Here is a 24,258-nt window from a genome sequence, read left to right on the forward strand (position 1 = left end):
CTAGAGATTTCTTTGGTCTCCATGGTGAGAAAAAATTCCCTGGCAGCACCTAGATCTATTAAATCATACAAAGACAAGCTTTGGGAAGAAAACTGGGTCTGTGAGATGGCTGATGTCACCTCTCAGACACTCACCAGGGTGACAATGGCACATTCAGCAGTCAGTTGAGCAGCACTGAACAACGTCCGAACAAAGCGGTAAATCTGTTTCTGCTCCGGGTCATGTTTGTCATAGTCTGGTGGCACTTCGGATTTCTAAGGAAGAAATACTTCCAAATAGGTGACTGAAACAAAACGAAGCAGACAGAAAGACAGTTCACATGAAAGGGAAAAAGAGGCAGATGAACTTACCGAAAGGGGATGAAGGTTTTCATCAAAAATATCTAAGAGCATTCTTCCGTCTGTATCCCTAAAAAAAGCATTAAAACCAAAGTAGTGTCATTACCTGAACACAACAGCACGCAGCTGTCACAGACACAAGGGCATCATTAAACAATACTCCTCGTGCTGCAGGGTGCTCGGAAACACTGCAGAAACGTGAGTTCACATGTAATATTAAATCCATTATTACAGAATATATTAAAATTTTCAGCTTTCAATGCCCGAGATACACAGCTTTTGTCCTCTCCTCTCTACTGTGAAGCTTTTTCACAGCTTAAGAAGTACTACTATAAACTTGTAATAAAATCAGCCCAGCTTACTCTCTTTTTCTTTCATTTCATCATGTTAACCCTTCCAATCTCTGAATTCCTCCTCCTCCTTTACTCTCAACATTGTGAACATTCACAAATATGCAACAGTTATCTTTCAATTAATACATACATACTTCACTTATTTATTTGGAAAACAATATTCTACTACTGATTTCTGAAAGTAAAAAGGAGAACATAAAAAAACAAAAGACAAAATTATATTCCTATTCATTGTTTTTATCTGATATTTCTTTGTCAGACCCCTGTTGCTCAAGATCAGCGTGCAAGTTGACACAACTTCACAAGCCTAACAACCAGTATGCAATATAAGATTTTTGCTGCACGTAATTGTGGCAGGAACATTAACAATCACCAAAGCAAGTGGTGTAAGTGTACCAGTCAGAACCAGACACTTTCTGGACAGATGCATCCATGTGACCTACTTATTACAATCCCATCTTTATTTATAGCATCCCTAGTACCCCAGCCATGAGTTCTTAAGAAAGAAACCACTGAATAGGTTTTCTATCTTTACTCAACAGCACATGTCTCTCAGAGCATGCAAACAGGAGTTTTGCAGTGCATTTATGTCTACAAAATGTACTTAGTAGTAGCTAACATTCAGACCTCAGTGCCTGAAGGTGACATTTTTTCTGCTATAAAGCCTGCTAACACTGGAAAGAAACAGTTTTTGTTTCCTTCTTTTTTTTTAAAAAAAAAAAGAGTGCCTAAATTAAAATAAAAAAAACAGGTTGAGATAATGACTAGTAAATGCCTATTCAGCAAGGATTTTAGGCCAGACTCTTTAACCCCTACATAAAAAGGCTAGTACCTTAATGCAGTAGTCTCCCTGGAATCATTGATGAGCTACATTAAACTTCATAACGAGAAGAGAGAAAGAAAGAATTTCCTGTTTTATTTCTTCATGCTGTAGCTACTACATGCTATGAAGGCCCATTTCACTGCCCTTGAAAAATCTGTTATGACCAAAAAACCAAGCTGATAGGTGTTTGTCTTCATTAGAACAAATTCACATTGTCATATTCCAAAAATGAACAATCTACTAACTGTTCGAAGCATTTTTCTCAGTTAGTTTGTTGGAGGCTATTTTATTTTGTTTGTTTATTTAGCAAATACAGCAATACTTATGCTTTCATCCAAGAACAAGATAGGTGTAGTCTTTTACTACCTGTTGAATAGCTAAGCACAACAAAAATGGAAGAAAGCTGATCAATATAACAATGATAGGAGACATTGGGAAAAGGGAGAATGATAATTAGTATGTTACTGTCTAATGAAATCTGGGAAACATATGAAGGAATATTCTATTCTCAAAAACCTGGGATGGGTGAGAGTTTGGAAAACTAATTTAGTTTTAGGCCTACTGTGCAGGAGAAAGGGAACAACTACATACACTCTGAAAAGAATTACTTGCTGGCAAAGCAGATGCTTGACTCCTGTAAAAATCAACCTTAAGTCAACATAAGAGTTACAGTGGTTTCTTACTCCTTATCCCTCATAATGAACCAAAACCTACCACATAAAACAACTTCCTTCTTGCCTCTAATGGCAGGAAGCACAACATACGCTTTGCTACTGCTGTTTCAGCAGCAAGTAACCCTGAATGCTGCTACTGCATCCTCCCTCTGTTCCTAAATCAGAGGCAGCTGAAGACAGAACAGGCACCTCATATCCTTCGTTTCAGAGTCACTAATTGAGGTCCGTGAGCCTGTGAGCGTGGCACAGGACACACTCACACCACATCTCCCCGCCCCGAGCAGCTCAAGGAGGGAGAAGCACCAACAGTTCTTTCTGAATAAATCACCTCTCCATCCCAAAAGTCAAAGGACAGAGAGCAAGCTTCCCAAGAAGGTAACGTTCAGAAGGCATTTGTTTTCAAGACACCAGCATGGGACCCTTTATTTTACAACGGTTTAGCCTCTCTGTCTACTAGTAGTAGGTCAAATTTGCATCAAGTTTCGTAAGACCACGAACAGGCCTATTTTACTGCAGACAGTAATCAGCTCCCTGGCAATCAGCATGAAGCCAGTCTGCTGTATTTTGGCTCTGGTTTCTTTTGACTCTGTATTCCTCCCGCTCGACTACGAGCCCCTACTGAAATTTTTCACCATTTGTAGTCCCTAATGTGCCCCATCCTCCTGAGCCTTTTACTCAGCTGGCTTGACGCTTAACAGAGCACTTAAAAATAACTTATTTCCACAAAATTTTTGAGTCTGATTATCTTCAAGCTATCTACTATTTAGTCAAGTGTAGTGAAAACTGACTAGTTAGCCAAACTAACCCAGGGACAACGGAAGAAAGGGGAAAAGGGGAACCACAGATGGATAAACAAGTTATCCAAGCATAATCACTAATGCCTCATCTCCTGGGAAATGAGATTAAAAGTTTGAAAAAAGACTTCACTCCAGCTTTTGCTTTACATATTGCCACGTTTCAGTCCAAGGCCCACTGACGTCTCGGAAAGTTTTCTAAGAGCTTTCAGCAGGGATCAAGCCCTAGGCCTTTCTGCCCTTATGAACTTCTAAAGGTTTCTCTTTAGATGTCAGCCTTGTTTCAAGGAGTGTGATGGGTTCCAGTGACCTGAAACATGGTCCTGAATGACGTACCAGCTTAATTTTAAAGTTACGAATAATTTCTTTTGTTCTACTTGGGACTTTTTTTTTCAGTCCAGACAAAAAAGTGTCCAAGCGACATTTTAGATCAAAATCTAAGCCAAGTTCTCTGAAAAGACACACTGAAAAGCCGTGGACACAAAAGTCACTTAAAATATTTACACAATCTCTCCTTAGAAATGTCAGGAAATATTATTTTATGATACTATGACCTATCATGAGGACAGGGAATTTAAGATACAAAAGCACAATTCAACATGAAGAAAGCTAATTTATGTACCAACCAAGTTACTTTTTGGAGTATCTATTTTCTATTCAACTTCAATCAACTTGACTGAGTAGAAATCTAAAACACAGTACACCAGACGAGATAAGCCAGGACCTGCCCTGTTTGTGAGGCAACTCGAATTAAACCTATTCACAGTGTCACTCTTACCATCTCATTAATGGTTTTTATTCCAAAATCCATTAACTGATCATTGGTTTACACAGTTAGGTGTAGCTAAAAACATAAATTTGAGACATTACTTAGATTTCTCTATATGTAATTGCAACATATGCAGCAAAGCAGAAGTGCCCAGTGCACATAAAACCAACTGAATCATGAAAACTTTTTACTGCTGAACTGTACTTCCAGATTTTTACAGTATGTAATCCTCTAATTTTTACTTTTCTAAGTAAAATTATATACATAAAAATACAAAAGAGTATGTTTCTCATTTCTCGCATGAGAAATAAGAAAGTCACTACCCAAAAACTTTTTCAGAAAAACAGAGTATGGATTCTTAGGGTTTGGATAGTTCGTTTGTTTTTATTAGATACCTTCATTACAAGATGTCATTATTCACATACCTGTTTTTGATGTGGTAATATATTGCAAGAGCTACACTGTAAAGAAAAATACAGAGTTAGTATCTCATGACTGTCAAATTACATCCTTTGTCATATTAACATGCAAATTTACAGCCTAGCACAATGTATTACAAGAAGTATGCTCAATAGCTATTTTCTTCTGTTTGGTGTTAGATACCAGAAAAACTACTTGTAGACAGACAGTTTTATAATATTTTTTCAGCATACTCCAGGTGCCTCCTTTTCACTAGTAATGAAGTACTGCACAGGAATACTCATATTCTGCACACCAAGTTGCACATACCTTCCATTTAATGCCCTACTCCGCTAAAGTCAATAATAAAACTCCTGATGACTTCCAAGGTTGAAGATAAAGCATCACAGGCATTGGAAATTCTCTTTTATTGTTTGCTAATTGCTGCTAGTCTAACATGAAATAGTTTAATCACTGTTGGCTTACAATTTTATATTCAAATCCATTAACTTTTGGCTGTCTTTCTGCATAGTTACTTATGTACCAGACTCAGACCAGGCTCCTACAGCTTTATGGCATCAAGTTACTTATTTTAACTGAGGAAAGACAATTCCCTGAGTAACTGACTGCATTATGTACTTCCCATTTTCTCACCCACATACCAAAGTACCTCTGTTTATATTCTGTGCAAAGAAAAAAAGTGTCCTTATATCCACAGAAAGCTGAGAATTTAATCATGTATTCAACTAACTGATCTCACTCACATTTGAGACAAGAAAATTAAGACATGGCTTCTCATGGCTATTCTTCAGTTTCCAGCCCCCGATTCCAGCTTTATCGAAAGACACATGCTTTACTCATGACAGAGTTTTATTGAAAGATAAAAGCAGGACCAGCACCCTCTCTGTTTGTTCCAGCAGCATAAACCCCAGTAAAAGCTAAAGAAGAAGGAGGAGGGAGCTCACCAAATTTGTCTGTTGACAATTTGCCTTGTCAGTGATTCACTTTAAGATGCTTATGTCTTACACTGACGCAAAATTTCCCCCCTTTTCTCGTCCATAAAAGGCCTTTTAAAAGAGTCAATTGGTTGCTCTGTAATTTTATTCCAGAACTTTTACATGAAAACTGACATCTTAGAAAAACAACCCCATTAGGACAATTTTAAATTATTTCGGGTTTGTTTTTTTGTTGTCTAGTTGGGCTTTTCTTTGAATAGATGGTGGAAAAATATTTTTTTTCTTAGTTGAAAGTAAATATATTTCACTAACTTTGGATGAGCATTATGGCTTTTACCTGGCTGCATTAGAAGTTTTCAGACCATAAATGCTTTTTAATTTTTTTTTCTATAGAGAGATATTTAAGGAATTAAGAGATACTGTGTACCATTGAAATTTAAAGGACAAAGTCCTCCCTAACACAAAAAACAGATTTATGAATGAATTTGATTTGACTGAAAGCTATTTACAAAATGAATTAGTCCTAAAATTTAATTTCAAATTATGCCCCTAGGAACACACTTGGAGCTCCAGTTCACTTTATAAAAGCAGATGCAAGAATCTATGTGCAGAGCTCTGCTTGGTGCCCATATGGTTGCTTTTATAACAAAAAGTCAAATTAAATTTAGAAAATATTTACTATTTAGAAATCCATATCAGAATCTGAAAGTCCTTCAGAGCTGTAACAGATTTAATTCAGATACACGTTTCATTCTGCTTTTCATATGCTTGTTTAGCTGGCACTCAGTGTGTAGGAAAGAAGCTTACGGAGCTTCCCATCACCCTGGCCACCCCGTCCATGCTGCAGGTGTCCCGTAGATGCGCTAATATTTTAAACACACCAGTGCATAACATGACCCAGAAGAAATAAATGAGCTCATCAAAATACATCCCTCATAGATTTACCTATGTGCAATAGGCATTCATCTGCTGAGACTGCCTGGATGGGGGCAAGAAATGAAGTTGTACTACAAAAGCAATAATCCGGCAATCTCCCCACCCCTCAATCTGTTAAACGTGCAGCCAGACAGCAGAGGAGGACAAGACTCCTCACCCAGAGCCCTCACGTGCCAGAGTCCAGTTTCTCACCCCGCATAACCCCTTTTCAAACCTTCTGACCCTCTGCAGCTTCCAACCCTTCTCACATCAGCAGCCTGGCCCCAGTCCTGTGCCAGCCCTGCCACCCGCACCCAGCACCGGCTCCTCCAGCCTGACCTGTGCCCTCTCCTCCCGACAGCTCTGCCCCCTGCCCTGCACCCCACACCTCTCCCCAATATCACCACCTTGCTCTCCCTCAGCTTATCTTTCTCTCTCCTCTTTCAGGAGGCTGCTGTCAGCCACTGTGGCCTGCCGAAAACGCTTCTCAGCTGCTGCGACCAACGGAACCCCTCTCTTCTTTCCATGAGAGGTCTCCGTTCTGACGCAAAAAGGGACCCAAAACACATCCAAAAGGCTGGACTTACAAAAATCCGCATGCAAAGAATCTTGGAGCGGAAGAGTATGAGATTCCAGGAGGGAAAAAAAAACCCCTCAAATACGAAAAACCCCTCCTTTTTGTCTAGTGTTTATCTGAATTATATGTTACTAATTAAAGAAACAAGAAAATGCAAGACTGTGTTTCAGGCAGAAATAGCACAGGAGGAATTAGGTGTCAGTCTGACTGCAAAGCCCTTCTCCACTCCTTTTTCCCTAAACAGAAAAATTAAGAACATGTTTCAGTGACCACCGATGTTACAAATTGCTTCAGGTGTTTTAAGTCTGAACATATTTGTCTCTCAAGTAAGTATCTCTGTAGCACAGATTTTGTCTTAATAAATTTTTGTATTTGAGTACACCAAGGTAATCATCCTACAAACAACTCAAAAGAGTGTATCAGCTATCATAATAAACAGCATAAAATTCCTAAGTATTTATTCTCTCTTTTTCCCCCCTTACTGTACAAAATGTAAAAAAGAATGCTCTATAAATATCAGTTTAATTTCTCTCCAAATGTAAAAAGGCACCAGTGAAGTCTAAAACGATCACCTGAGACGTCACCCAAGGGTAAGCCACCACACACAAAGCTCCTCAGTGCTGTGTAATAAACTTCCAGTGCCCTATTACTCAATAAGGAAATCAAACTGGAGGCAATTAATTTCCATTTCAAACAGAAAATTGAGAGGAAGGCTTAGCAAACAAGCATCTTCTCATGAATACAAAGGAGTTCTTCCATTCAGGCAATCTGGAAATTCTGAATAAACAAGCACCCAAGCAAGTTTTGAGGACTCATCCAAAGCAAGCACCCAGCTGAACACTGAAGCATAAGGATTTCAGCTGCTGGAATTTGAGATCCTTAATTGTTACTTTCTGTTGAGCAGGCAGTATTGGGAGGTTGATTCTGCACGGACCTAAAGAGTGATACCCTTTGCTCATCCTGTTCACTGTCTCAGGAACATGAATGGATTAAGTAAGTCTACCACTTCAAAAACTAAAACATTTGAAGCTTGCTTCATAATAGTTCAGAAGTATGCATGCATAACTATATATATATATAATGTGTAGGTTCTAGCAAGAAAAAAAAAAGTATCAAACCCACCATTTGATGGTATACTTGAGGTTTGGTTGACTGACTGTGCTGTCATCCAGGAAAATAGTGGAGCAGGAACTGTACTTCCTTCTCAACTGCCCAGGAGGATGCTATGAACAATATGCAAAAGAACAATGGCAATTATGTAATACCAAAGCATTTTTCTGAGGAGATGTAAGAATTTAGAAAAAACAAATTTCTCTGTCTCTCACAATGATGCACACAGTAATGTGATCATGTTTTGAAGCAGTTCAGAAAGTTCAGAAATAATTGCCTGCGTAAAAGTCACAACAATCCCTGCCTGAGCCTTGAGCAATGCTTTTGAGTCCAAGCCTCTCCTCTGACCCTCACTCCCCAAAACCACGCAAAAATTTTGGTGTAGAATTACTCGAATACATACATACACTTTGAAAGCAAAGATGAATAAGACCTATGTTTTTGTCCTCATTCCAAAAGAGTAAGTGTTAGAGTGAAACAGAAAATGTGTTAACAATGAAAACTGATTTAGAAACAGATAGAAAACCATGCTTGGAGAAAAGAGAATTAAAAAGAATCCCAACAAAACAACCCTACACAGAATGAAGCAGGGGAAAGAGATCTTTACAGTAAAACCACTAAAACCTCTAAATATAAATAAATAAATATAAATAAATTCAGAAAAAATAATTCATCAATAATAGACTGTTATTAGACAGAAAAAAAAAATTGCTAAAAGCATGTAAGAGAAAGTAGATGCACAAAATAAAAAGGAAATATATCTCTTATCAGAAAAAAGTTTTCAACAGATTTCAGTTCTACTTTTTCACCGTCATGGGGAAATGTTGGATAACCCAGCCACAAAACGCGATTTGACAATGCTACTTATTTCTGAAGATTTTTTGTTGAGGGGCCTTCTCCTTCAGCTATTTAGAGCTGCCAGCACTCCACCGATCTAAAGAAAACAGTTTCATTGTATCAGCTAATGGCTATCATAGTCATTTATGCTCTTTATCCTTGCTTATTCTACCTATACTAGTAAATAACTTGACTAAGAACTGGTGTCAGAAAAGTTAAGACTAATCAAATTACATGTTTAATTTACAACAGAATGGGTGCAAATTCAGTTGGCACATCAATACGGAAATTTTAATTCGCCTTACAATGAACGCTGCTTTCAGCATTTCAGTGGAGACCAATGTCAACACCAACAGTGGAGTCCACAGGCATCTGCCAGCTCAGAGCAACTGAGTATTTAGGCTACGGTCCTGTGACTCCTTCCTCAGTACATGGTTCCCCTGCCTGATTTCCAGAACAGATACTATTACAAGTGCCAGCAGTCCATAATCTCATGAATATGTCATTTGCCATAGGCAACAGACTTCTTCGCAGCATTCATTAGATAAAGAACAGATAGACTCCTTGTAAAAACTACATGCATCTGAGTCATCTTTCTATTTTTCCCAGCTATGAGTGAAAGAGCATTTAAAGTCATCTGTTAATTGAAGAAAAAAACAAAACAAACCCCAACAAATTTTCTGAAGCTGTTAGAATTGTAGAGAGATTATGTTCAAATTATCTGAAAGCTCACCAATACATTCTGTCAAGGTCCCTCACTCGACCAATAAAATCGTAGGCTGAACTGCTTTTCTTAGAAATGAAAAAGTTTACCAAGAAAATAAAAATTATTCCCTCTTAGAAATTATTCAGAAGTTTGGAAAGGTATTTAGTAATACTCTGGAAGCTCACAATCCATCTACAGTCCAAACTGTTACACGCTAGCAAGGCAACAAACTGAAAATTTTGAAGCACTGGTAGCATTAATGCCATAAAATGTATTATCTCACATTGATATATACAGAGAGAGGCTGGTGATTTATAGCTTTTATTCTACCACAGTTTAGTTCAATTTTCTGTGTTAGTCTGTTGAGTACCTTCCACAGGCATGATAAAGGCAAAGCAACTTAAAACAAGCTGAAGATGAGACTGTTTAGTGGTTGGAAAAAAGGAAGAGATATTTCAGTATTGTAAAAAAAGAAAAAGTACATGGAAAGTTTTAATTTTACATTCAAAGTGGCAACATGTTTTAAAGATTTAGGTAATATTTAAGATAAACAGACTGGATTCATTCAAGGCAAGCATGAGTAAAAACCAAAACAACTCTGTAGCAACACCATTATCAGATTTAAATTTTCTTATGTAAACAGCACTCTAATATTTGATACACGTCAATAGAGACGTGCACCTTATTTCTGAAACTGCCACATCACAGAACTCTCCATGGTTTTTCAGCCGACATTGCACTTCATTAGGCTTAGAACGTTTCACACTTCAGGAAAATATGTGGCGTCTCATGCCTCAAACCTACTAACTTGGGTATATATTCACATCTGTGTCACGTGAACAACTAACCTATCAGTAGATCAACAGTCCCAGCTTCTAACTCTGATGTCCAGCTGCAGCCATAGGGTATGCCATGTAACAGATTTTCTGTCTCTTCCAAATTAGTAACACCCTCAGCTTCGCACTCTAGCTTGACTAAGGTGCAAGACACCTGAAGTCCCACAGTCCAGTCAAATAGGCTTCTCTGAACCTCCATGAAACACTGGACAGGAACCTTCTTTATCCTTGCAAAGGACAAGAGGCTACTGAGCATCCCCTCAGTATTCAGCACCGTCCTACATAGAAATCCTCTTCTGTCTCCATTTCAGTGGGTGAAGTCCACAACAAAATTGTACAGGAGCTTAATGCCTTCACATTTCAATCCATCACAGCTCACCACAAAAATCTTCCACTTAAGTCAGAGAGGCTCTAAGCAAGAAAAATCAGAACTGAGAAAGAATATAGAGCCTTTGAAGAAATTAGCCAACCTCTGTAACACGAATGGGATAATTCTCGGTTTCTGTCCCATCCCTATGGCAGACATGGGGAAAGGACAGGTGTAACTTCTTCTGTGAATCTCTACATGCAAACATGACATTGAGCATAGGACACATGTGAAGCCTTGACAAGTATTTACAAATTAAAACCACCTCATTGATATGAAGTGGGATTCACTTTTATATGTACTTCAACTTGCAGTAGTAATACTTTTGTACCCAGGCTGAGACTCAGCGGATGTCATACTTCTCAACTTCTGCTAGACTCTTGACTTCATCTTACACCACATTCCCAAAGGGTAAAACGAGGAAAATGTGCAGCTAAAAACTACCTGGAAAACTATACTCTGGTTACCTAGGGATCACTTTCAAATTGGAAGGGTGGAGTAAGCGACATTCCACAGAGACCTGGTCTACTCAGCATAAAATACTGAGCAATAACTGATGACAGAATCAAGGTATTTTTTACTGAATTTGCAGAGGACTGTTATAAAAAAATGAAAACATCATGCAGGATTTATAGAGTTATCATGTATGCAACAAAGTAGAGCACCCTTCCACTCTGTTCAGCTGGAATTTTATACCCAGTTTTCATCACTGTATTTCAAGAAAGATTAATTAATTTCAAAGAGTCATGAGGAGAAAGTAGTGAGATTAATCAGAAGTTTGGGGAGGAAACAAAAAGAAAAAAAGGCAACGATAATGACCTTAAGTCATGTTGAAGGGAGTTCCAAAGAACAGAAGGTTGTTCTCCATGACCATTGTGGATGGATAAGAATGAGCTGGCTCATTTTGAACTACAGAAAACTGAAATTGGATACAAAAGCCTGAGAGGAGGTGACAGCAAAAAGACAAACCCAAACCATCACCTTTTTCTCATAGCAGGGATAGCTGGAGTGACTTGAGCAGTGATAGAATCTCCCTCAGTGAAAGTTGTGAGGATGAGGTAAAACAAACCTATGGCAGGAATAGCTTAGAGGCAGGATTCTGCTCTTAGGCAAGAAACTAGACTGAGCAACCTCTTGAGATCAATTCTCTACCAATTTTCTGTCATTTTGTGATTCCTTTTGGTGGAATCAAACCAAGGACATTCCTTAAGAAATGCTGACATTACAGGTTACAATGATTACATAATAGCCGTTTTGTGTAATTTCTTTCTTTACAGGAAAAGATGTATAACAGAAAAAATTGCACTATAACTTGCTAAACTTCTACATGCGCTACAGAACAAGATCTAAGGGAACAAGATGCAACGTACTTCCATTACTGTCAGGTGTTTCTAGCTCTTAAAAACAGGAGTCTTTCCCTCTTGCACAGCTAGTACTAAGGGAATATCACACTGCTTTATTTTTCTCTCAGCTTCATCCTGGAACTTTCCAAAACACATCTCTCAGGATGTTTGAAGTTTACATAAAATACATATTATCAGAAATACAATGTCTTAGTTTGCCATTAAAATCATATAAGCTCTGCAGAACTGCTTCTAGGTACCCGCTATGAAAGAAATCACGACAAATTCCTAACTAATTCACAGTGAGGAGACAAAAAAAGATTAATTTGTCTGAGCCTTCATTTTTGCATCACTCAGAAATTAAACCTACGTTTGGGATGGAAGAGAACATGTTACTATTTGTTTTGTTGAAATAGTCATTTTAGTGTTTTGAGGGAGAAACATCAAACAGACGAGTGCCTGCTGACCAAACCCCATGCTCTGAATTGACCAGAGGGGCAGCAGCCCGCTTGGTTCTGGAAGCTCTTCAGCAGCACTAGCGTGGCACCCTGCCCTCGTGCTCAGCAGGATTTGCTCATTTGGGCACGACATTTTCCTAATGAAGCTATACAGCTTTTGTACCAGAGCTGGCCTTCAGCCAGTCTGCTCCCAGTTTGGCAGAGGAGCTTCAGGCTTTTTCAGTGCTCTTTTGCACTCGTCCATCAAGAGATAATTTGCAGCCTCTGTCCTGAATAATGATAGTACTGTCTCTTCTTCCATAAAACTAGGGGTAAGTTACTGCATGATTTTAAGAGGTACTATTAAATAGTATTTCCTCCCATGGAAAAATTGAGGCCTGCTCACACTCGTCTGTGGAGACATGCCCATCAGCTTCCAGGCAGTAGAGGCTGGCCAAAATGCTGATAGGCAAAACTGGCACATACAGGTACATACGAAGCCAAATTACAACAGCAAGCAAAAATACCAGGACTGCTTCTGACTTGGAAAAGGATCCTATCTTGGGCATCTTCTATTGCTTCAGGACACAATTTAGTTCTGATAATGTTTTTCACAGAAGAAACATGATTTTACAGGTCAACAAAGTGTTTCCAAAATCAAGCAAGTCATGCAACACAGTTCTCTGCACGGCTCTGCAAAGTTCTGCATTTATTTTCATCTTGCTTAATTTGATACTACAACACAGTTGTCTACATTTAGTGGGTAGATATGGAGGTATTCACCTGAACAAAAGCTGTAGGAAACTGTGCCACTGTATGGCTGCCTTTCTCTGCCAATATCTACAATAAAAAAAGAATCTGGTCCAACCATTCTTAAATAATACCCACTGTACTTCATCGGTCTAGGACATAATTCAATCTTTTCCTCAGTTGATTAATTTTGCCATTGTTTGATAATGTCCAAAACTGATGCCATAGACTAGATCTGTACTTGCAAGTTTTTCACTCTTAAAGCTTGTCCTTACTCACATCAACTACAGAAAACTACGTCAGTGTACACCACTGAGCTTTTGCAGGGCTCAGCAACAACTGGTAAACTCATCTCAGAACATACAGGCCGTACTTAACCAACAATAAACCACCTTGCTTTACAAACCTAAAAGACTAAATGTTTCTTTGAACGCTAAAAGCAGCTCAAACCCTCATATTTGCACAGTGCATAATTGCCAGTGTTGTGCAATTTGACCAGAGGGACTTTACTTGGCTCCCAGCACAGCAGGTATTGTATGGCAACCTTGTAAAAGAAGTCTCCTGAATGCTCTCATTCTACCTTAAAAGTTGTCTTTGGTTCCTCCCCCTACAAAAAGTTTGTCATCTCATAAAACTTACTGCCTTGAGGCTAGCACGAGAGGTAAAATTTTTCACTCTAGAGGACAGGAAAAGCAGCAAGGGGCTGAAAGATATCAGGAAGAAAAACGTTTCAAACAGTAACTTTAGGTAAGCTGATAAAGGAAACTTGTTCATTTCTAACTTACTGGAAGCCTGAAAAAGCATCTTAAACAGCATCCAGTAGAAATGGCATCAGTTTAAGGAATCTGCTAGAAGGGCCAGATGGCCTATAAAGGCCCCCTCTAGACCTCTTTTTGTAATCTTGCCATGGAGAGGAGCAAAGACCACATTAAGCAATCCCTAGGAGAGCTTCAAGAGCACCTGAGGAGCCTCTAATCTATCTTCTAGTTTATCTTGTTCTTCTCTTTGAGTAAGGAATGTTAATTAAAATATCTTAAAGAATTTGAAGAGCAATTATAAACTTTTATGCTAGTCAGCCTCAGGTAGTCCACTTAAGAACAACATTTCACTTTTTATGTTGTGCTAATGCCTTTTTTACAGATTAAACTATTTTTCAGAATATGCTCCCATTTCAGCATATATCTTTACTCTCATAATCGTTACCTGAAGGTGTCTGATTACCAGTCACATGCCTACGAGTTTTACAGTAGGGAAGCAGAACAGCCTCTTTATCCAATCTGACAAGCAGACTTGCAAGCTACAGGGGAGCAAATACCATACATCATTTCAAGCATGCAAAAAGACTTGCAGAAATTGCTTCTGCCACACCACACACAGCAACAGGCCACTGCAACCTCCACTAGAGCCCAGAGGCAATCCTGCTGCTGGGAAAAAGATCTCCCTGATGTGAGTCACACGGTCACTTACAGGGAATGGGGTGCTGACACAAATGATGCCCACGACCTTTCCCCCAGGATGCTGAAAAAATTTTGGTCTATATACATATGTTAAGTTTTTCTACTTGGAATTATAAAAACAGTATTAGTATTAGTCTGCTGGATTTGGACATTCAGTTGCTGGGTAAGAGACAGTGGAAGTCCACATCCCTAAACAAAATGAAAGAAAGCTGTGGCTACAAGGCTGATGAAGGGTCGTCCACAAGAAAAAAAATATATTGTAGAAAAGAAATATTACTTCCCTTTATTTTCCTTCAGAAATTTTCCAATATGCAAAAAATACCCCTTATTTTTCTAGGCATTACTGCTCATAAACACAGATTCAATTTTAAGCGCACATCTTGTCAATGAGAGAAGAAAGTACTTTGGCAAACAGAGCATTTTCATCTTGTCTGAAAGGGAAAATTGCTAGAAGAACTTGGCGAAAACAATTTTTCCCTCTCCTGCCTCACTCCTTTCTCCTGCAAAAAAAAAATAAATCACCCAGTAGAAACAACTAGCTATTGCAAACAATAATAATAAAATCACTCTATCTCCACCCACTCCTCCAAAACACATAAAATATGTCTTCCTGTTTGCTTTCCTTGTACAGGCAGAGATACAGATGCAATCTCTCCTCTCTGAAAAAGGAAATGCCTCTATCTCAGTCTGCATCTTTATCCCCTTCAGCAGCTTGACTAAGCAGATTAAAAGAAAAAGACAAGTGCACAATGCAGCAGCATTAAAGCTGTAAGAAAAAAAACAATTACCAGTTCAACAGGAAAGGGAAGTAGAGTCTGCTGCAATGAGTAGAAATTAAAAAGGCTGGAAGAAAGTAAACATGCCAGGTACACTGTAGGTAGGTATCTTCCAGCACCTACAAGGATGCAAGTGATCCAACACCATCCTCAACGTGTCGTCTGTCTCCCTGGGCTCTGGGGGAAGACTGAGAGATGACAGCTCCTCCATAGCACCCTGTCACCCCCCACTTGCCTTCCCACTTGTCTTCCCTTCCCCAAAAAAAGAACAGCTGCTGGCTTCTCCCATCACACCTACTGACAAGGTGAACCTGAAACGTGGCAACTGCAAGCGCTTGACGAAGAGCAGGAAATCAAAGCTGGAATCCACTATTTGTATTTCGGGATTGAAGGAAACTACTTAGTCAATTAAAATATTCTACAAACAGAACAAAGGAAGAAAGGTCAAGGCCAATGGCATGACTATACTGAGAAAGTGCACTTCTAGATGAAGAAGTCAATATTAATTTAATTTTTTTTCTTTCATAAGTAACATTTTAAAACTGTATTTGTATGAACTACTATTCTCATCTGTTACTACACAGACCTAGATAAGCAGTTAAAAACAAAAAAAGCACAACTTTTCTTGATATTTCTCTTGTTAGCCAGCCATGCTGATCACTGCTGATCACCTATATGTTCAACTCTCACTGCAAAACAACCAATAAGATACTGCACAACAGGATAAAAATACTTTGGTACTCATCTTGGTTATTTATCACAAAAAAAGAGTAAGTCTAAAAGACTTACAAAAATAAAAATAAAAAAAGATGATGTTATGGAAAAGACACAAAAGAGAAGAGCGCTGCATTATGGCAAAGAGTTCTTGTAAAAGGAAGACAAAACAACATTCCGTAATTTATGTCCTCTGGCTTTTTTCCTCCAGAGCAGATGTGGGGACCCAGCACTTCACACCAACAGGGAACCAGACAAGTAGCAACGGCTCCGGTCAGAAGTGCACTTAGCCCACAGTGAAAAGTGGTGGAAACGAACTAATCACACAATAGCTTATATAATAAATTTGCTTATCATGTAAATACTACCCATCATTTGTCACATACAACTGTTAAATCTATCTATTTCCTCAAATATCTGCAAACAAGGTAGGACAGGAAAATTACTATGGTTCTCTCCAGTCTACAAACCTACACACAGTTGTGAGTTAAAGGCCACAGCAACCGCTTCAAAAATAACCACCAGTTTGTGTCAGCTTTAGTAGACTGAATATTAGGAGGTGATGAAGTAACAAATACCACAAGCTGCATTTTCAGTTATAGCTCATCTACAGACATTGGCCAAAAAACTTATCTGGCTTGTAAGGACACACACAGAGAAAGCCACGGCAAGGAGTTCATCTTCATAAAGGTTATTTTTAACTTTGTAATTCAGAAGAAGTACTTTATAAGTACAACGACATCAGATTTAAAGTAGCAGTAAACCAGACTACCAAGAGAAGTTTACATTGCTGTAACCTTAGCCAACGCTCTGAACGATACTTGGAAAGAAAAAAAAAATAAATTAGGAAGAGGTAGAGTGCTTAGGGTATCAACTGTATAAGCTACAACATCGAACTCTCAACAACACAACTCCTCAGTGGTATGATCACCTTTGCCTTTTCTGCAATGAGTCCAGCGTTGCCTATAAATATTTATAGCAAGGTTTACCATAGAGTTCTTCAGGCAGCATCTGTAATAGTTGCCCTTGTTCAATCTGCCAGAGAAATCCTGCCTAATGCTGAACACATCTTTTACACAATGTGAAATGATTCAAGACACATAAGATTTTCATCTAAGACATGAGGTGGACTGTCACAGAAGCTCAGTTAACACCTTGCTTTGCAGTGCCTAAATTTTTATTTTTTTTTGCATTCAACTCTCCAAGGCTAAGAAGTTTGAGGCTAAAAAGTATGCTGGAAGTTACTGAGCACACATTATTAAGTTTACAGGAACCCAGTGCATTAGCTTTACAGGTAATTTTGTAACAATACAATTGCACTGTGAACCACCCTCACCTGCACTGTAAACAACGGAAGTGTTTTGCAGGGGAATGGACTGAGAATATTCTCAGAAGGACTGAGAATATCTGCTAATCTGGTGGGGCCAACTTTAAGGCTGTTACAAGCCTCATAGTATCTCATGACCTCTCAAAATCTTAACTCTTGGGAAACTGAAAATCTCAGCTGGCTTTTCAAGTCAGGCAGTAGTTTCAGAAACACTCAGCACTAACCAGTTCTGCCAACACAAGAAACTGTCCTGCCTTCTCACCCAACTTGGTGGCTTGTTTCTGTCTCCACGCCTCCCTTCCCTTCCGTGGAGACCAGCCCTGCAGTGAATCACATGTAGGAGCAGATCTCTCTGAGCTTTTGGCCATGCTGAATCTACATGCATTTGTGCCCCAATTCAGTGTACCTGGAGCTGCACAACCGTTCGCCCCAGCACGAAGTGATGCAAAGGCTATACACCACACCTGTTTGTTTCAGCAGCTGTACCGTCTTAAAAACGATTCATGAAATGATAACCTACATTTCCAGATAGAGAAAAGTTTGAGACCTTCATGCCATTTCACCCTAAAGCCAAATACCATTTGGGAGAAAATTAGTTCCTTCCCTCCTCAATTTTACTGAGGTGTGACTCCAGATATTTCAGTACAAGACTTAACAGACTGGAAACTGCACTGGTTCCAGGTACTTCAGTAGAACAAATAATGCGAACTGGGGCAAAGAGCCTGATCCTGTACCCAGGGCAGGACACAGGCAATTTGCTCTCAGCTTCACCGAGAATTTTCATTCCAAGAGAACTGAACTGAAAAACGCCCTGGGTACACAAGTGGATCAAAAGCTCATCTCCATACTCAGCATGTCCACATGTCAATCCACATTTACATGCATCAACAGGCGCTTCAGATCTTCTGTGTAAATACAAAATGCCGCAGCTCTCTGCCAAAACACAGAAATGTAATTTAAAGTGTGGAGAGCTTTTGTAATAATTTTTTAAATCATACAAATGCGTGTAGCTCTTTGTCCCAGTTACCAGTTACCTACGTACACTGGTTGTGAACATGATACTGTCTTCAAACCAACAGATCCATTCTACTAACTCAACAGCCAAGACCTATACCTCTGGATCCTGCTGCAGAACAGACATTCGAAGCATAGCACCCTCTCAGCAATATGGAAATCATGTGTTATTTACTGTGTAATATAGACAACAAGGAGAAAGCTGCATAGCGAGGCATTTTCACTTACGTGGTTTATATAGAGACTCTTGCGTTTTTCTCTCACTGCAAAAACACAAAATATGATAGAAATATTACATGACTATTTTTCCCGATTAAGCTTCTTATACACCATTTATAATAAAAAGAATAGGAGGCTATCTATGTGCAACATTATAATTGCTTTTGCACTAACCAACTATATTTATATATCAAACACAGCAGGAACACATATCTGTACGCATAAAGGCATTTATGCTCACTAGTGTGGCGATGGATTAAAATTCTCATCCATTTGGGTACTTCACCAGGCGTTGGTTCGCATGGGAAAGTGAATATGCAGTAAGCTACAGTTTAAGTTAGCAATGGATTAGCCATCCGTCACCAGTTCTCTGTGTGGCTATTCCTGAGCCACCAGGGCCTTCGTGCAAGGTACCTTGCTGCAAAGTGTCCTACACTACCTTGCAGGTATGAAAGCACCTAAATAGCTACACCACGGAGTTAGCAAATTCTCATCATAGCTTACTGTGCACTAACTCCCATAGAGGAGCCTTGCAACTATATGCATTACAGCACTGCCTTCTGTAATGATCAGGTGCCAAGCCTTAAACTATTACTCATGTTGGATATAACAATGAAAATAATATTATTTTGGTATGAACCAGTCACCACAAGCAAGGCTTGCCAGTCAAAGCCACAATGAGCCAAAAATATTCGGAAAGTAAACAGCAACAACAAGGGAGATTGTATCAATGTATAGGGTCTTAATTGCCAGGCAAATGCTTACTACAGCTGATTAAATATACTCTATTTAATTTTTTATAGCACTTTCCCAATTAACTCACCCCATAGAGAACCTGTGGAGCTCTGTTTCAGTGAAAATATCACAGCATTTAGGGTACAAGTCTGGAGGCAACTAACACATAAATCAAACTGCAGCATTAAAATAACAATGGTTTCATGCTGTCAGTGATTAAATGCACTTTGGTGCACCATGATTTGAAAGCTAGGCAACCCAATGCACTTAGCAAAATAAGAGTGTTCATAGTGGTGGGATAGCCTGTCCATTCCCTGTTGGATGAGAAGCCATTATCTGTGAATATTTATAAGCAAGCAATCTCACATAAACAAGGCTGTATGTGTGAATGCTGTGAAATAACTGTGTTTAATGCAGACATAAAATGAAAAGAACATACGAAAGAACTTTTAAAAATCCTTACATAATTTTCCTCCCAGGGAGCAGAAAGGAGAATCACACATGACAGATGTTAGCCATGTCACTTAGTACATGCTCAGATCCACAATTATGGACATTGCATAAGAAACAGAATTCAACAAGAACAGGAACATTCTGATAATCTAGTAAAGAGTTAAACTGCTTGAAATCCTGCTAAAACGCTGTACTAAAGTTCCACACGCTGCATTTATCACCAGCAAGGGACATAAGTAATCTAAAGGGAAACAACAAATTGATGGTAGATAATCACTTCTAAGAATAGCCAAAGTATTTGTCTAGTATTGCATATTGCAATGCACAGGCAGTAAACAATTCTGATAAGCTGCATGTAAACCAAATAGAGTACATAACTGAAACTTAACACCTATTAACTGCGGAATCTTGAAGTATTTTAAGGTGTTTTAATCACCAACAATTACACCACATACAAAGTTCTTATGGACGGAATCCTACAAAGTCAGCCTGCACATAGACTCCAAATTCCATTTTAAGCACCTTTTTTCCTCTATCTTAATTCTCCCTTTTCTGTGTTTTCCCTTGCATCCATTATTCAATTCCCCATGAAAGAACAATCACTTATTTACCAAAGCAAGAATCACTCACAGCTCATTCCCACTTGTTATTTCCAATCTCATCAAGAATATATTAATGTATCTATACCCGCTCCTCGCTTCTTGTGCTGCAGATTCCTCTGAGCAGCATGCTGACCTCCTTTCCCCTATTTTCCCCATGTAACAGAAATTCAGTTAGCCTGGATTCTGCGGTGACAAACCACAAGAAGGCAGCTGTGCTTTTGTGCTTCTGGCCCTCTCTGCCACAGAGTAAGACTCAACTCTTCCCAAATCAGATGCCGATGGGGAATCGGGCAAAGCAGAAACCCATGTTGTCAAAACCGCTCTCTTTTGTGATCACAACCCTCGCTTTAAGAAAGGGAAAGGCAGCTTCCACACAAGGCAAAAGTCCACTTCTGCTAAGCTAAAAATACCATAAAGAAGTAATTCCATCACTTGGCTTCAGTCAGTTTAAAGACATTTTGCACTGCTCACACAGCACAGTATGGTTGTCAGCAGACCAGATCCTAGTGTTATAATTAATTATCGTTTTGTAGCATAAACTCCTAACTGCAGCTCCAGGCTCTGGACATTCAGGCTTGGGTTTTTGATGAAATGAAGCTGAACAGACTTACAGTCAGTTTAAAAAATTCAACAGCTACTTTCTAACATTTTAAAACTTGAAAGCTGGAACAGAACTCTTCAATTGGAGACTGAGATGCTGCCAAATTGTCTTTGTTTTCCTCATTTTAAGGTCAATAACCCCTTCATATTTCTGCAGGCACTTTCAACTGTAATTGTTGAACTTACACAAAAGTAGGAAAAAAAATTATCCAAAATAAAAGAGAGTGAGGAAGTATACACACACACGTGTGTGTTCATGCGTGTGTGTATGTATGTATTTTTCACTGAGCTGTAACAAATTTTCTTTGTGTGATTTCTACTGACTATCATAATGTTATCCATATCATGACCTAAGACGAAATCCATTAATAAAAATGGCTTGCATTTTGGGAATTTTTAAATAATTCACTAGTCCTAGTTAACATTAAAGAGTAAGCACTTTTCACTTCTACCTACATCGCATAAATCCAATTTCAAAATCTTCTTTGTCTGAAGCTCATCGTTGCACTGATACTGCAAAATTTAGCCAGCACATTGAATGTGTAAAGTCTCAAGTTAGGAGAAGTGGACAGCTGGGACCTACTTATAGGAAAGACTATTACCAGCAATCTGAGGTAGCAACTGTTGCCAACTTGCCATTATAAAGAAAGGAAGTTGCACCATTTGGAGTGTTAAAGTTTGGAAACCTCCGCTTAACTGCACACTAGACTGTGAATGGCTTTTCAGTCACCGAGACCACCCTGCTTACAGGCCAAACTCAGCAAACAAGGAAGAACTTGCATAAAGCACTCATATAAGTTCAAAACATAAAAGGTGATTATTTACTAAATTCTCCCTAAACAGGGAGAATTATTCATTTAAGATTCATCACCTACAAAACTCCCACACAGTTGGAAATATTTAGGAAAGCTATTTTAGATAGAAATCAAATCAATAGTTATTGTGTCTTCAACTTTTCTACAGATCCTTCTATTGTGTCTTCAACTTTTCTACTGAAATCTCAGGTAATTAACGATGCATTCACCCTACTGCCTAAGAGGGACAGAACAGATTGAGATGCTTAGTATGGCATCCAAGCTTCACAGAACAATGGCAAATTCAGATCATGTGCTATCCAGAGATGCCATGTCCTGTCTCTAATTTATGTTTGGGTAGTCAGCTTGTTGTTCTTCATTCATGTTCATCCCAAGCAGCTCAAGCACAGCTCCTACGCCAGGACTGTACTACAAGATTACTAGTGAGGCCAAAAGAGTACCGGGCAACTAGAAAGCCAAACGTGGAACTGCCTGAAGGTAAAGTTGCCAAGTCACTCTAGCATGTAGCAATGAACTTGGCCATTTCCCACTGCACAAACATGCAATGCACGCTCCAGAGTCACAGTCGGATCCTGGATGAAATCTTGACTCCTGATGCCCTTCAACTCTGCAATACGTGTATTTTAAATGTCTGCAGAAATATTTTCACTTACAGTCAACAGGAAGGTTTGCCAGACCAGTACTACACAAGCAACGGAGAGAGGCCCAAGTTAGGTGTTTTCAACACGGCCACCTCAGCATTCCCATCCCATGTTGTCTTAAGAAGTCTTGGGGGTCCCCAGACTCCACAGCAGGCCGTCAGAATACAAGCCTACACACCGTTAAAAACTCTTATACTTTCCCCTTAATAACAAGCCTTTTATTGAATTTTGGTGTTAGGCAACATCCTTGAAGAGCGTTGTAACTCCTACAGCTCACTTGGTTCCACAATGGCCCCAAAGGACAACCAGGCAAAAAGCTTATTACCGTGAGCTGGCCCACCAGAACAGGACGGTTCTTGGCAATTCACCAGTAGATAAATGTTTGCAAAATTTTTTTTCTTTTGTACATGCAAAACAGGCTTTGGATTTTTTTCCACCATGATCAAGGATAGCTGAACAGATCTTACACTCTTGTTGTTAACATTCCCATGTTATTTCACTGAATGCATTGTTCTCACTCAAAAATATGTTCTTCATATTATTTAAACTAGAACAAAGTTTCATAGATCAACTCTAGCATGAGTGTGAACTGCCATTAAAAAAAATGCTTACAGTTAACTCTAAACTGCAATAAGTTAACAACTATTACGACACATAAGAATAATCATCAGCTCTGGTTAAAATTTTAACTGAACTTGGGATTTTTTTTGGTCCTTTCTTTCAGCAAGCTGTAAGAAGAAACAGGTAGCATCCACATGGGATTATACAGTCTCAAAGCACTATAAAACTACCATAAAATAGATATCAGTCTTCATAATACAGTATACTATGGAAATACTATCGTATTAATTTTACAGACTCACAAATCAGATTAAAACAGTAAACCAGGTTCAAAACCACATCATAAGACACTGACAGAACCAGGGCTGAATTCAGAAGGGCAATCTTAAGGGCAAAAGAGGTACTCACATAATCAACTCTTCAATTAGGACCTAAATGTATATCCTCTTTGTTCCAATCATGCACAAAAATTAGCAAAAAATACATAGTAAGTGAAAACTACATTATTTTTAAGTTATGTGTTTGACATTTCAATTTACTATGTAAATAAAAAGTGGCATTTATAGGCAGCAGAAAGAAGGACAAAGAATTCATACTCAACAATCAGAATTAAAATGTAGAAACTGCTTTGAAAGTCTTGGTAGAAAATAATGTGTTTTGCACTGATTATTCATCTTCTTCTAAAACAACATGTCATACACATCCAACAGGGAATGAAAGAGACAGAATAAATGGCTTCTATTCTACTAACTCTATCAAGAGGCTTGCTTAACAGATGTAATTCCAGAGGGACCATTTTGTCTATGAAGAAAGAAAAAAAAATACCCCAAACAAATATATGATTATATCAAACCCATAATGAGAGAAGAAGAGCCAATGTTTGGGTGGGTTGGGGGTTGTTTTGTAATTAAAATCCAGTTCTGAACTCATTTACAGTATCTGCTATATTGTAGAAAACTCTGGACTGATGTCTTAGCTAATGTAAACTGGCATTTTCTCAAGAAAATACCTTTAAAATATAATTATGTTGAGCTTTATCCATATTTGCAGTTCTGACACAATTATTACTTGGAACTTAAGATTTTAGAGCATGACAGGACTCAAACCTGTACCTTGTAATACTGGTCTGACAAAAACCCTAAAGGTGTGACTTCTTTCAATTCTAACTTGATGTCTATAAATGCCTCTGTTTTATGAAGGGGAAATACATATTCCGAGACATACATTCTAACAAAGGGTTAGAGATAACTGAAATAGAAAATACTGTAATAAATTCAGTAACCTACCATCTGTTTGCGATTTACTGAGAAATATCGTACTGGCCCGTGGATGATCCGATGGGTTGAATTCCATGTTCAAA

General features: G+C 38.7%; 1 protein-coding gene across 1 annotated transcript; it reads right to left on the reverse strand.

The window, feature by feature from the left end:
* Window positions 1-122: 122 nt before the first annotated feature.
* LOC104272417 (cyclin-Y) lies at window positions 123-24,258 on the reverse strand. Its single transcript, XM_009867401.1, has 6 exons — window positions 24,185-24,258; window positions 18,501-18,535; window positions 7,721-7,821; window positions 4,177-4,212; window positions 351-408; window positions 123-254 (listed from the first exon to the last, which is right to left on the reverse strand). Exons 1-6 carry the CDS (start codon window positions 24,249-24,251, stop codon window positions 123-125), a joined length of 429 nt encoding a protein of 142 aa, XP_009865703.1. The 5' UTR covers window positions 24,252-24,258.

The sequence above is a fragment of the Apaloderma vittatum genome, unplaced genomic scaffold (genome assembly GCF_000703405.1).
Source record: "Apaloderma vittatum isolate BGI_N311 unplaced genomic scaffold, ASM70340v1 scaffold5874, whole genome shotgun sequence".
Taxonomy (NCBI): domain Eukaryota; kingdom Metazoa; phylum Chordata; class Aves; order Trogoniformes; family Trogonidae; genus Apaloderma; species Apaloderma vittatum.

What these genes read in the sequence shown, in the direction of transcription:
- LOC104272417 (XM_009867401.1), bottom strand. Translation starts at nt 24,251, where the DNA reads ATGGAATTCAACCCATCGGATCATCCACGGGCCAGTACGATATTTCTC. An exon ending in TATTACCACATCAAAAACAG is followed by an intron (nt 409 to 4,176) that starts GTATGTGAATAA and finishes TGCTTTTTTTAG; the next exon opens with GGATACAGACGGAAGAATGC. An exon ending in AAAACCTTCATCCCCTTTCG is followed by an intron (nt 255 to 350) that starts GTAAGTTCATCT and finishes TTTCTTCCTTAG; the next exon opens with AAATCCGAAGTGCCACCAGA.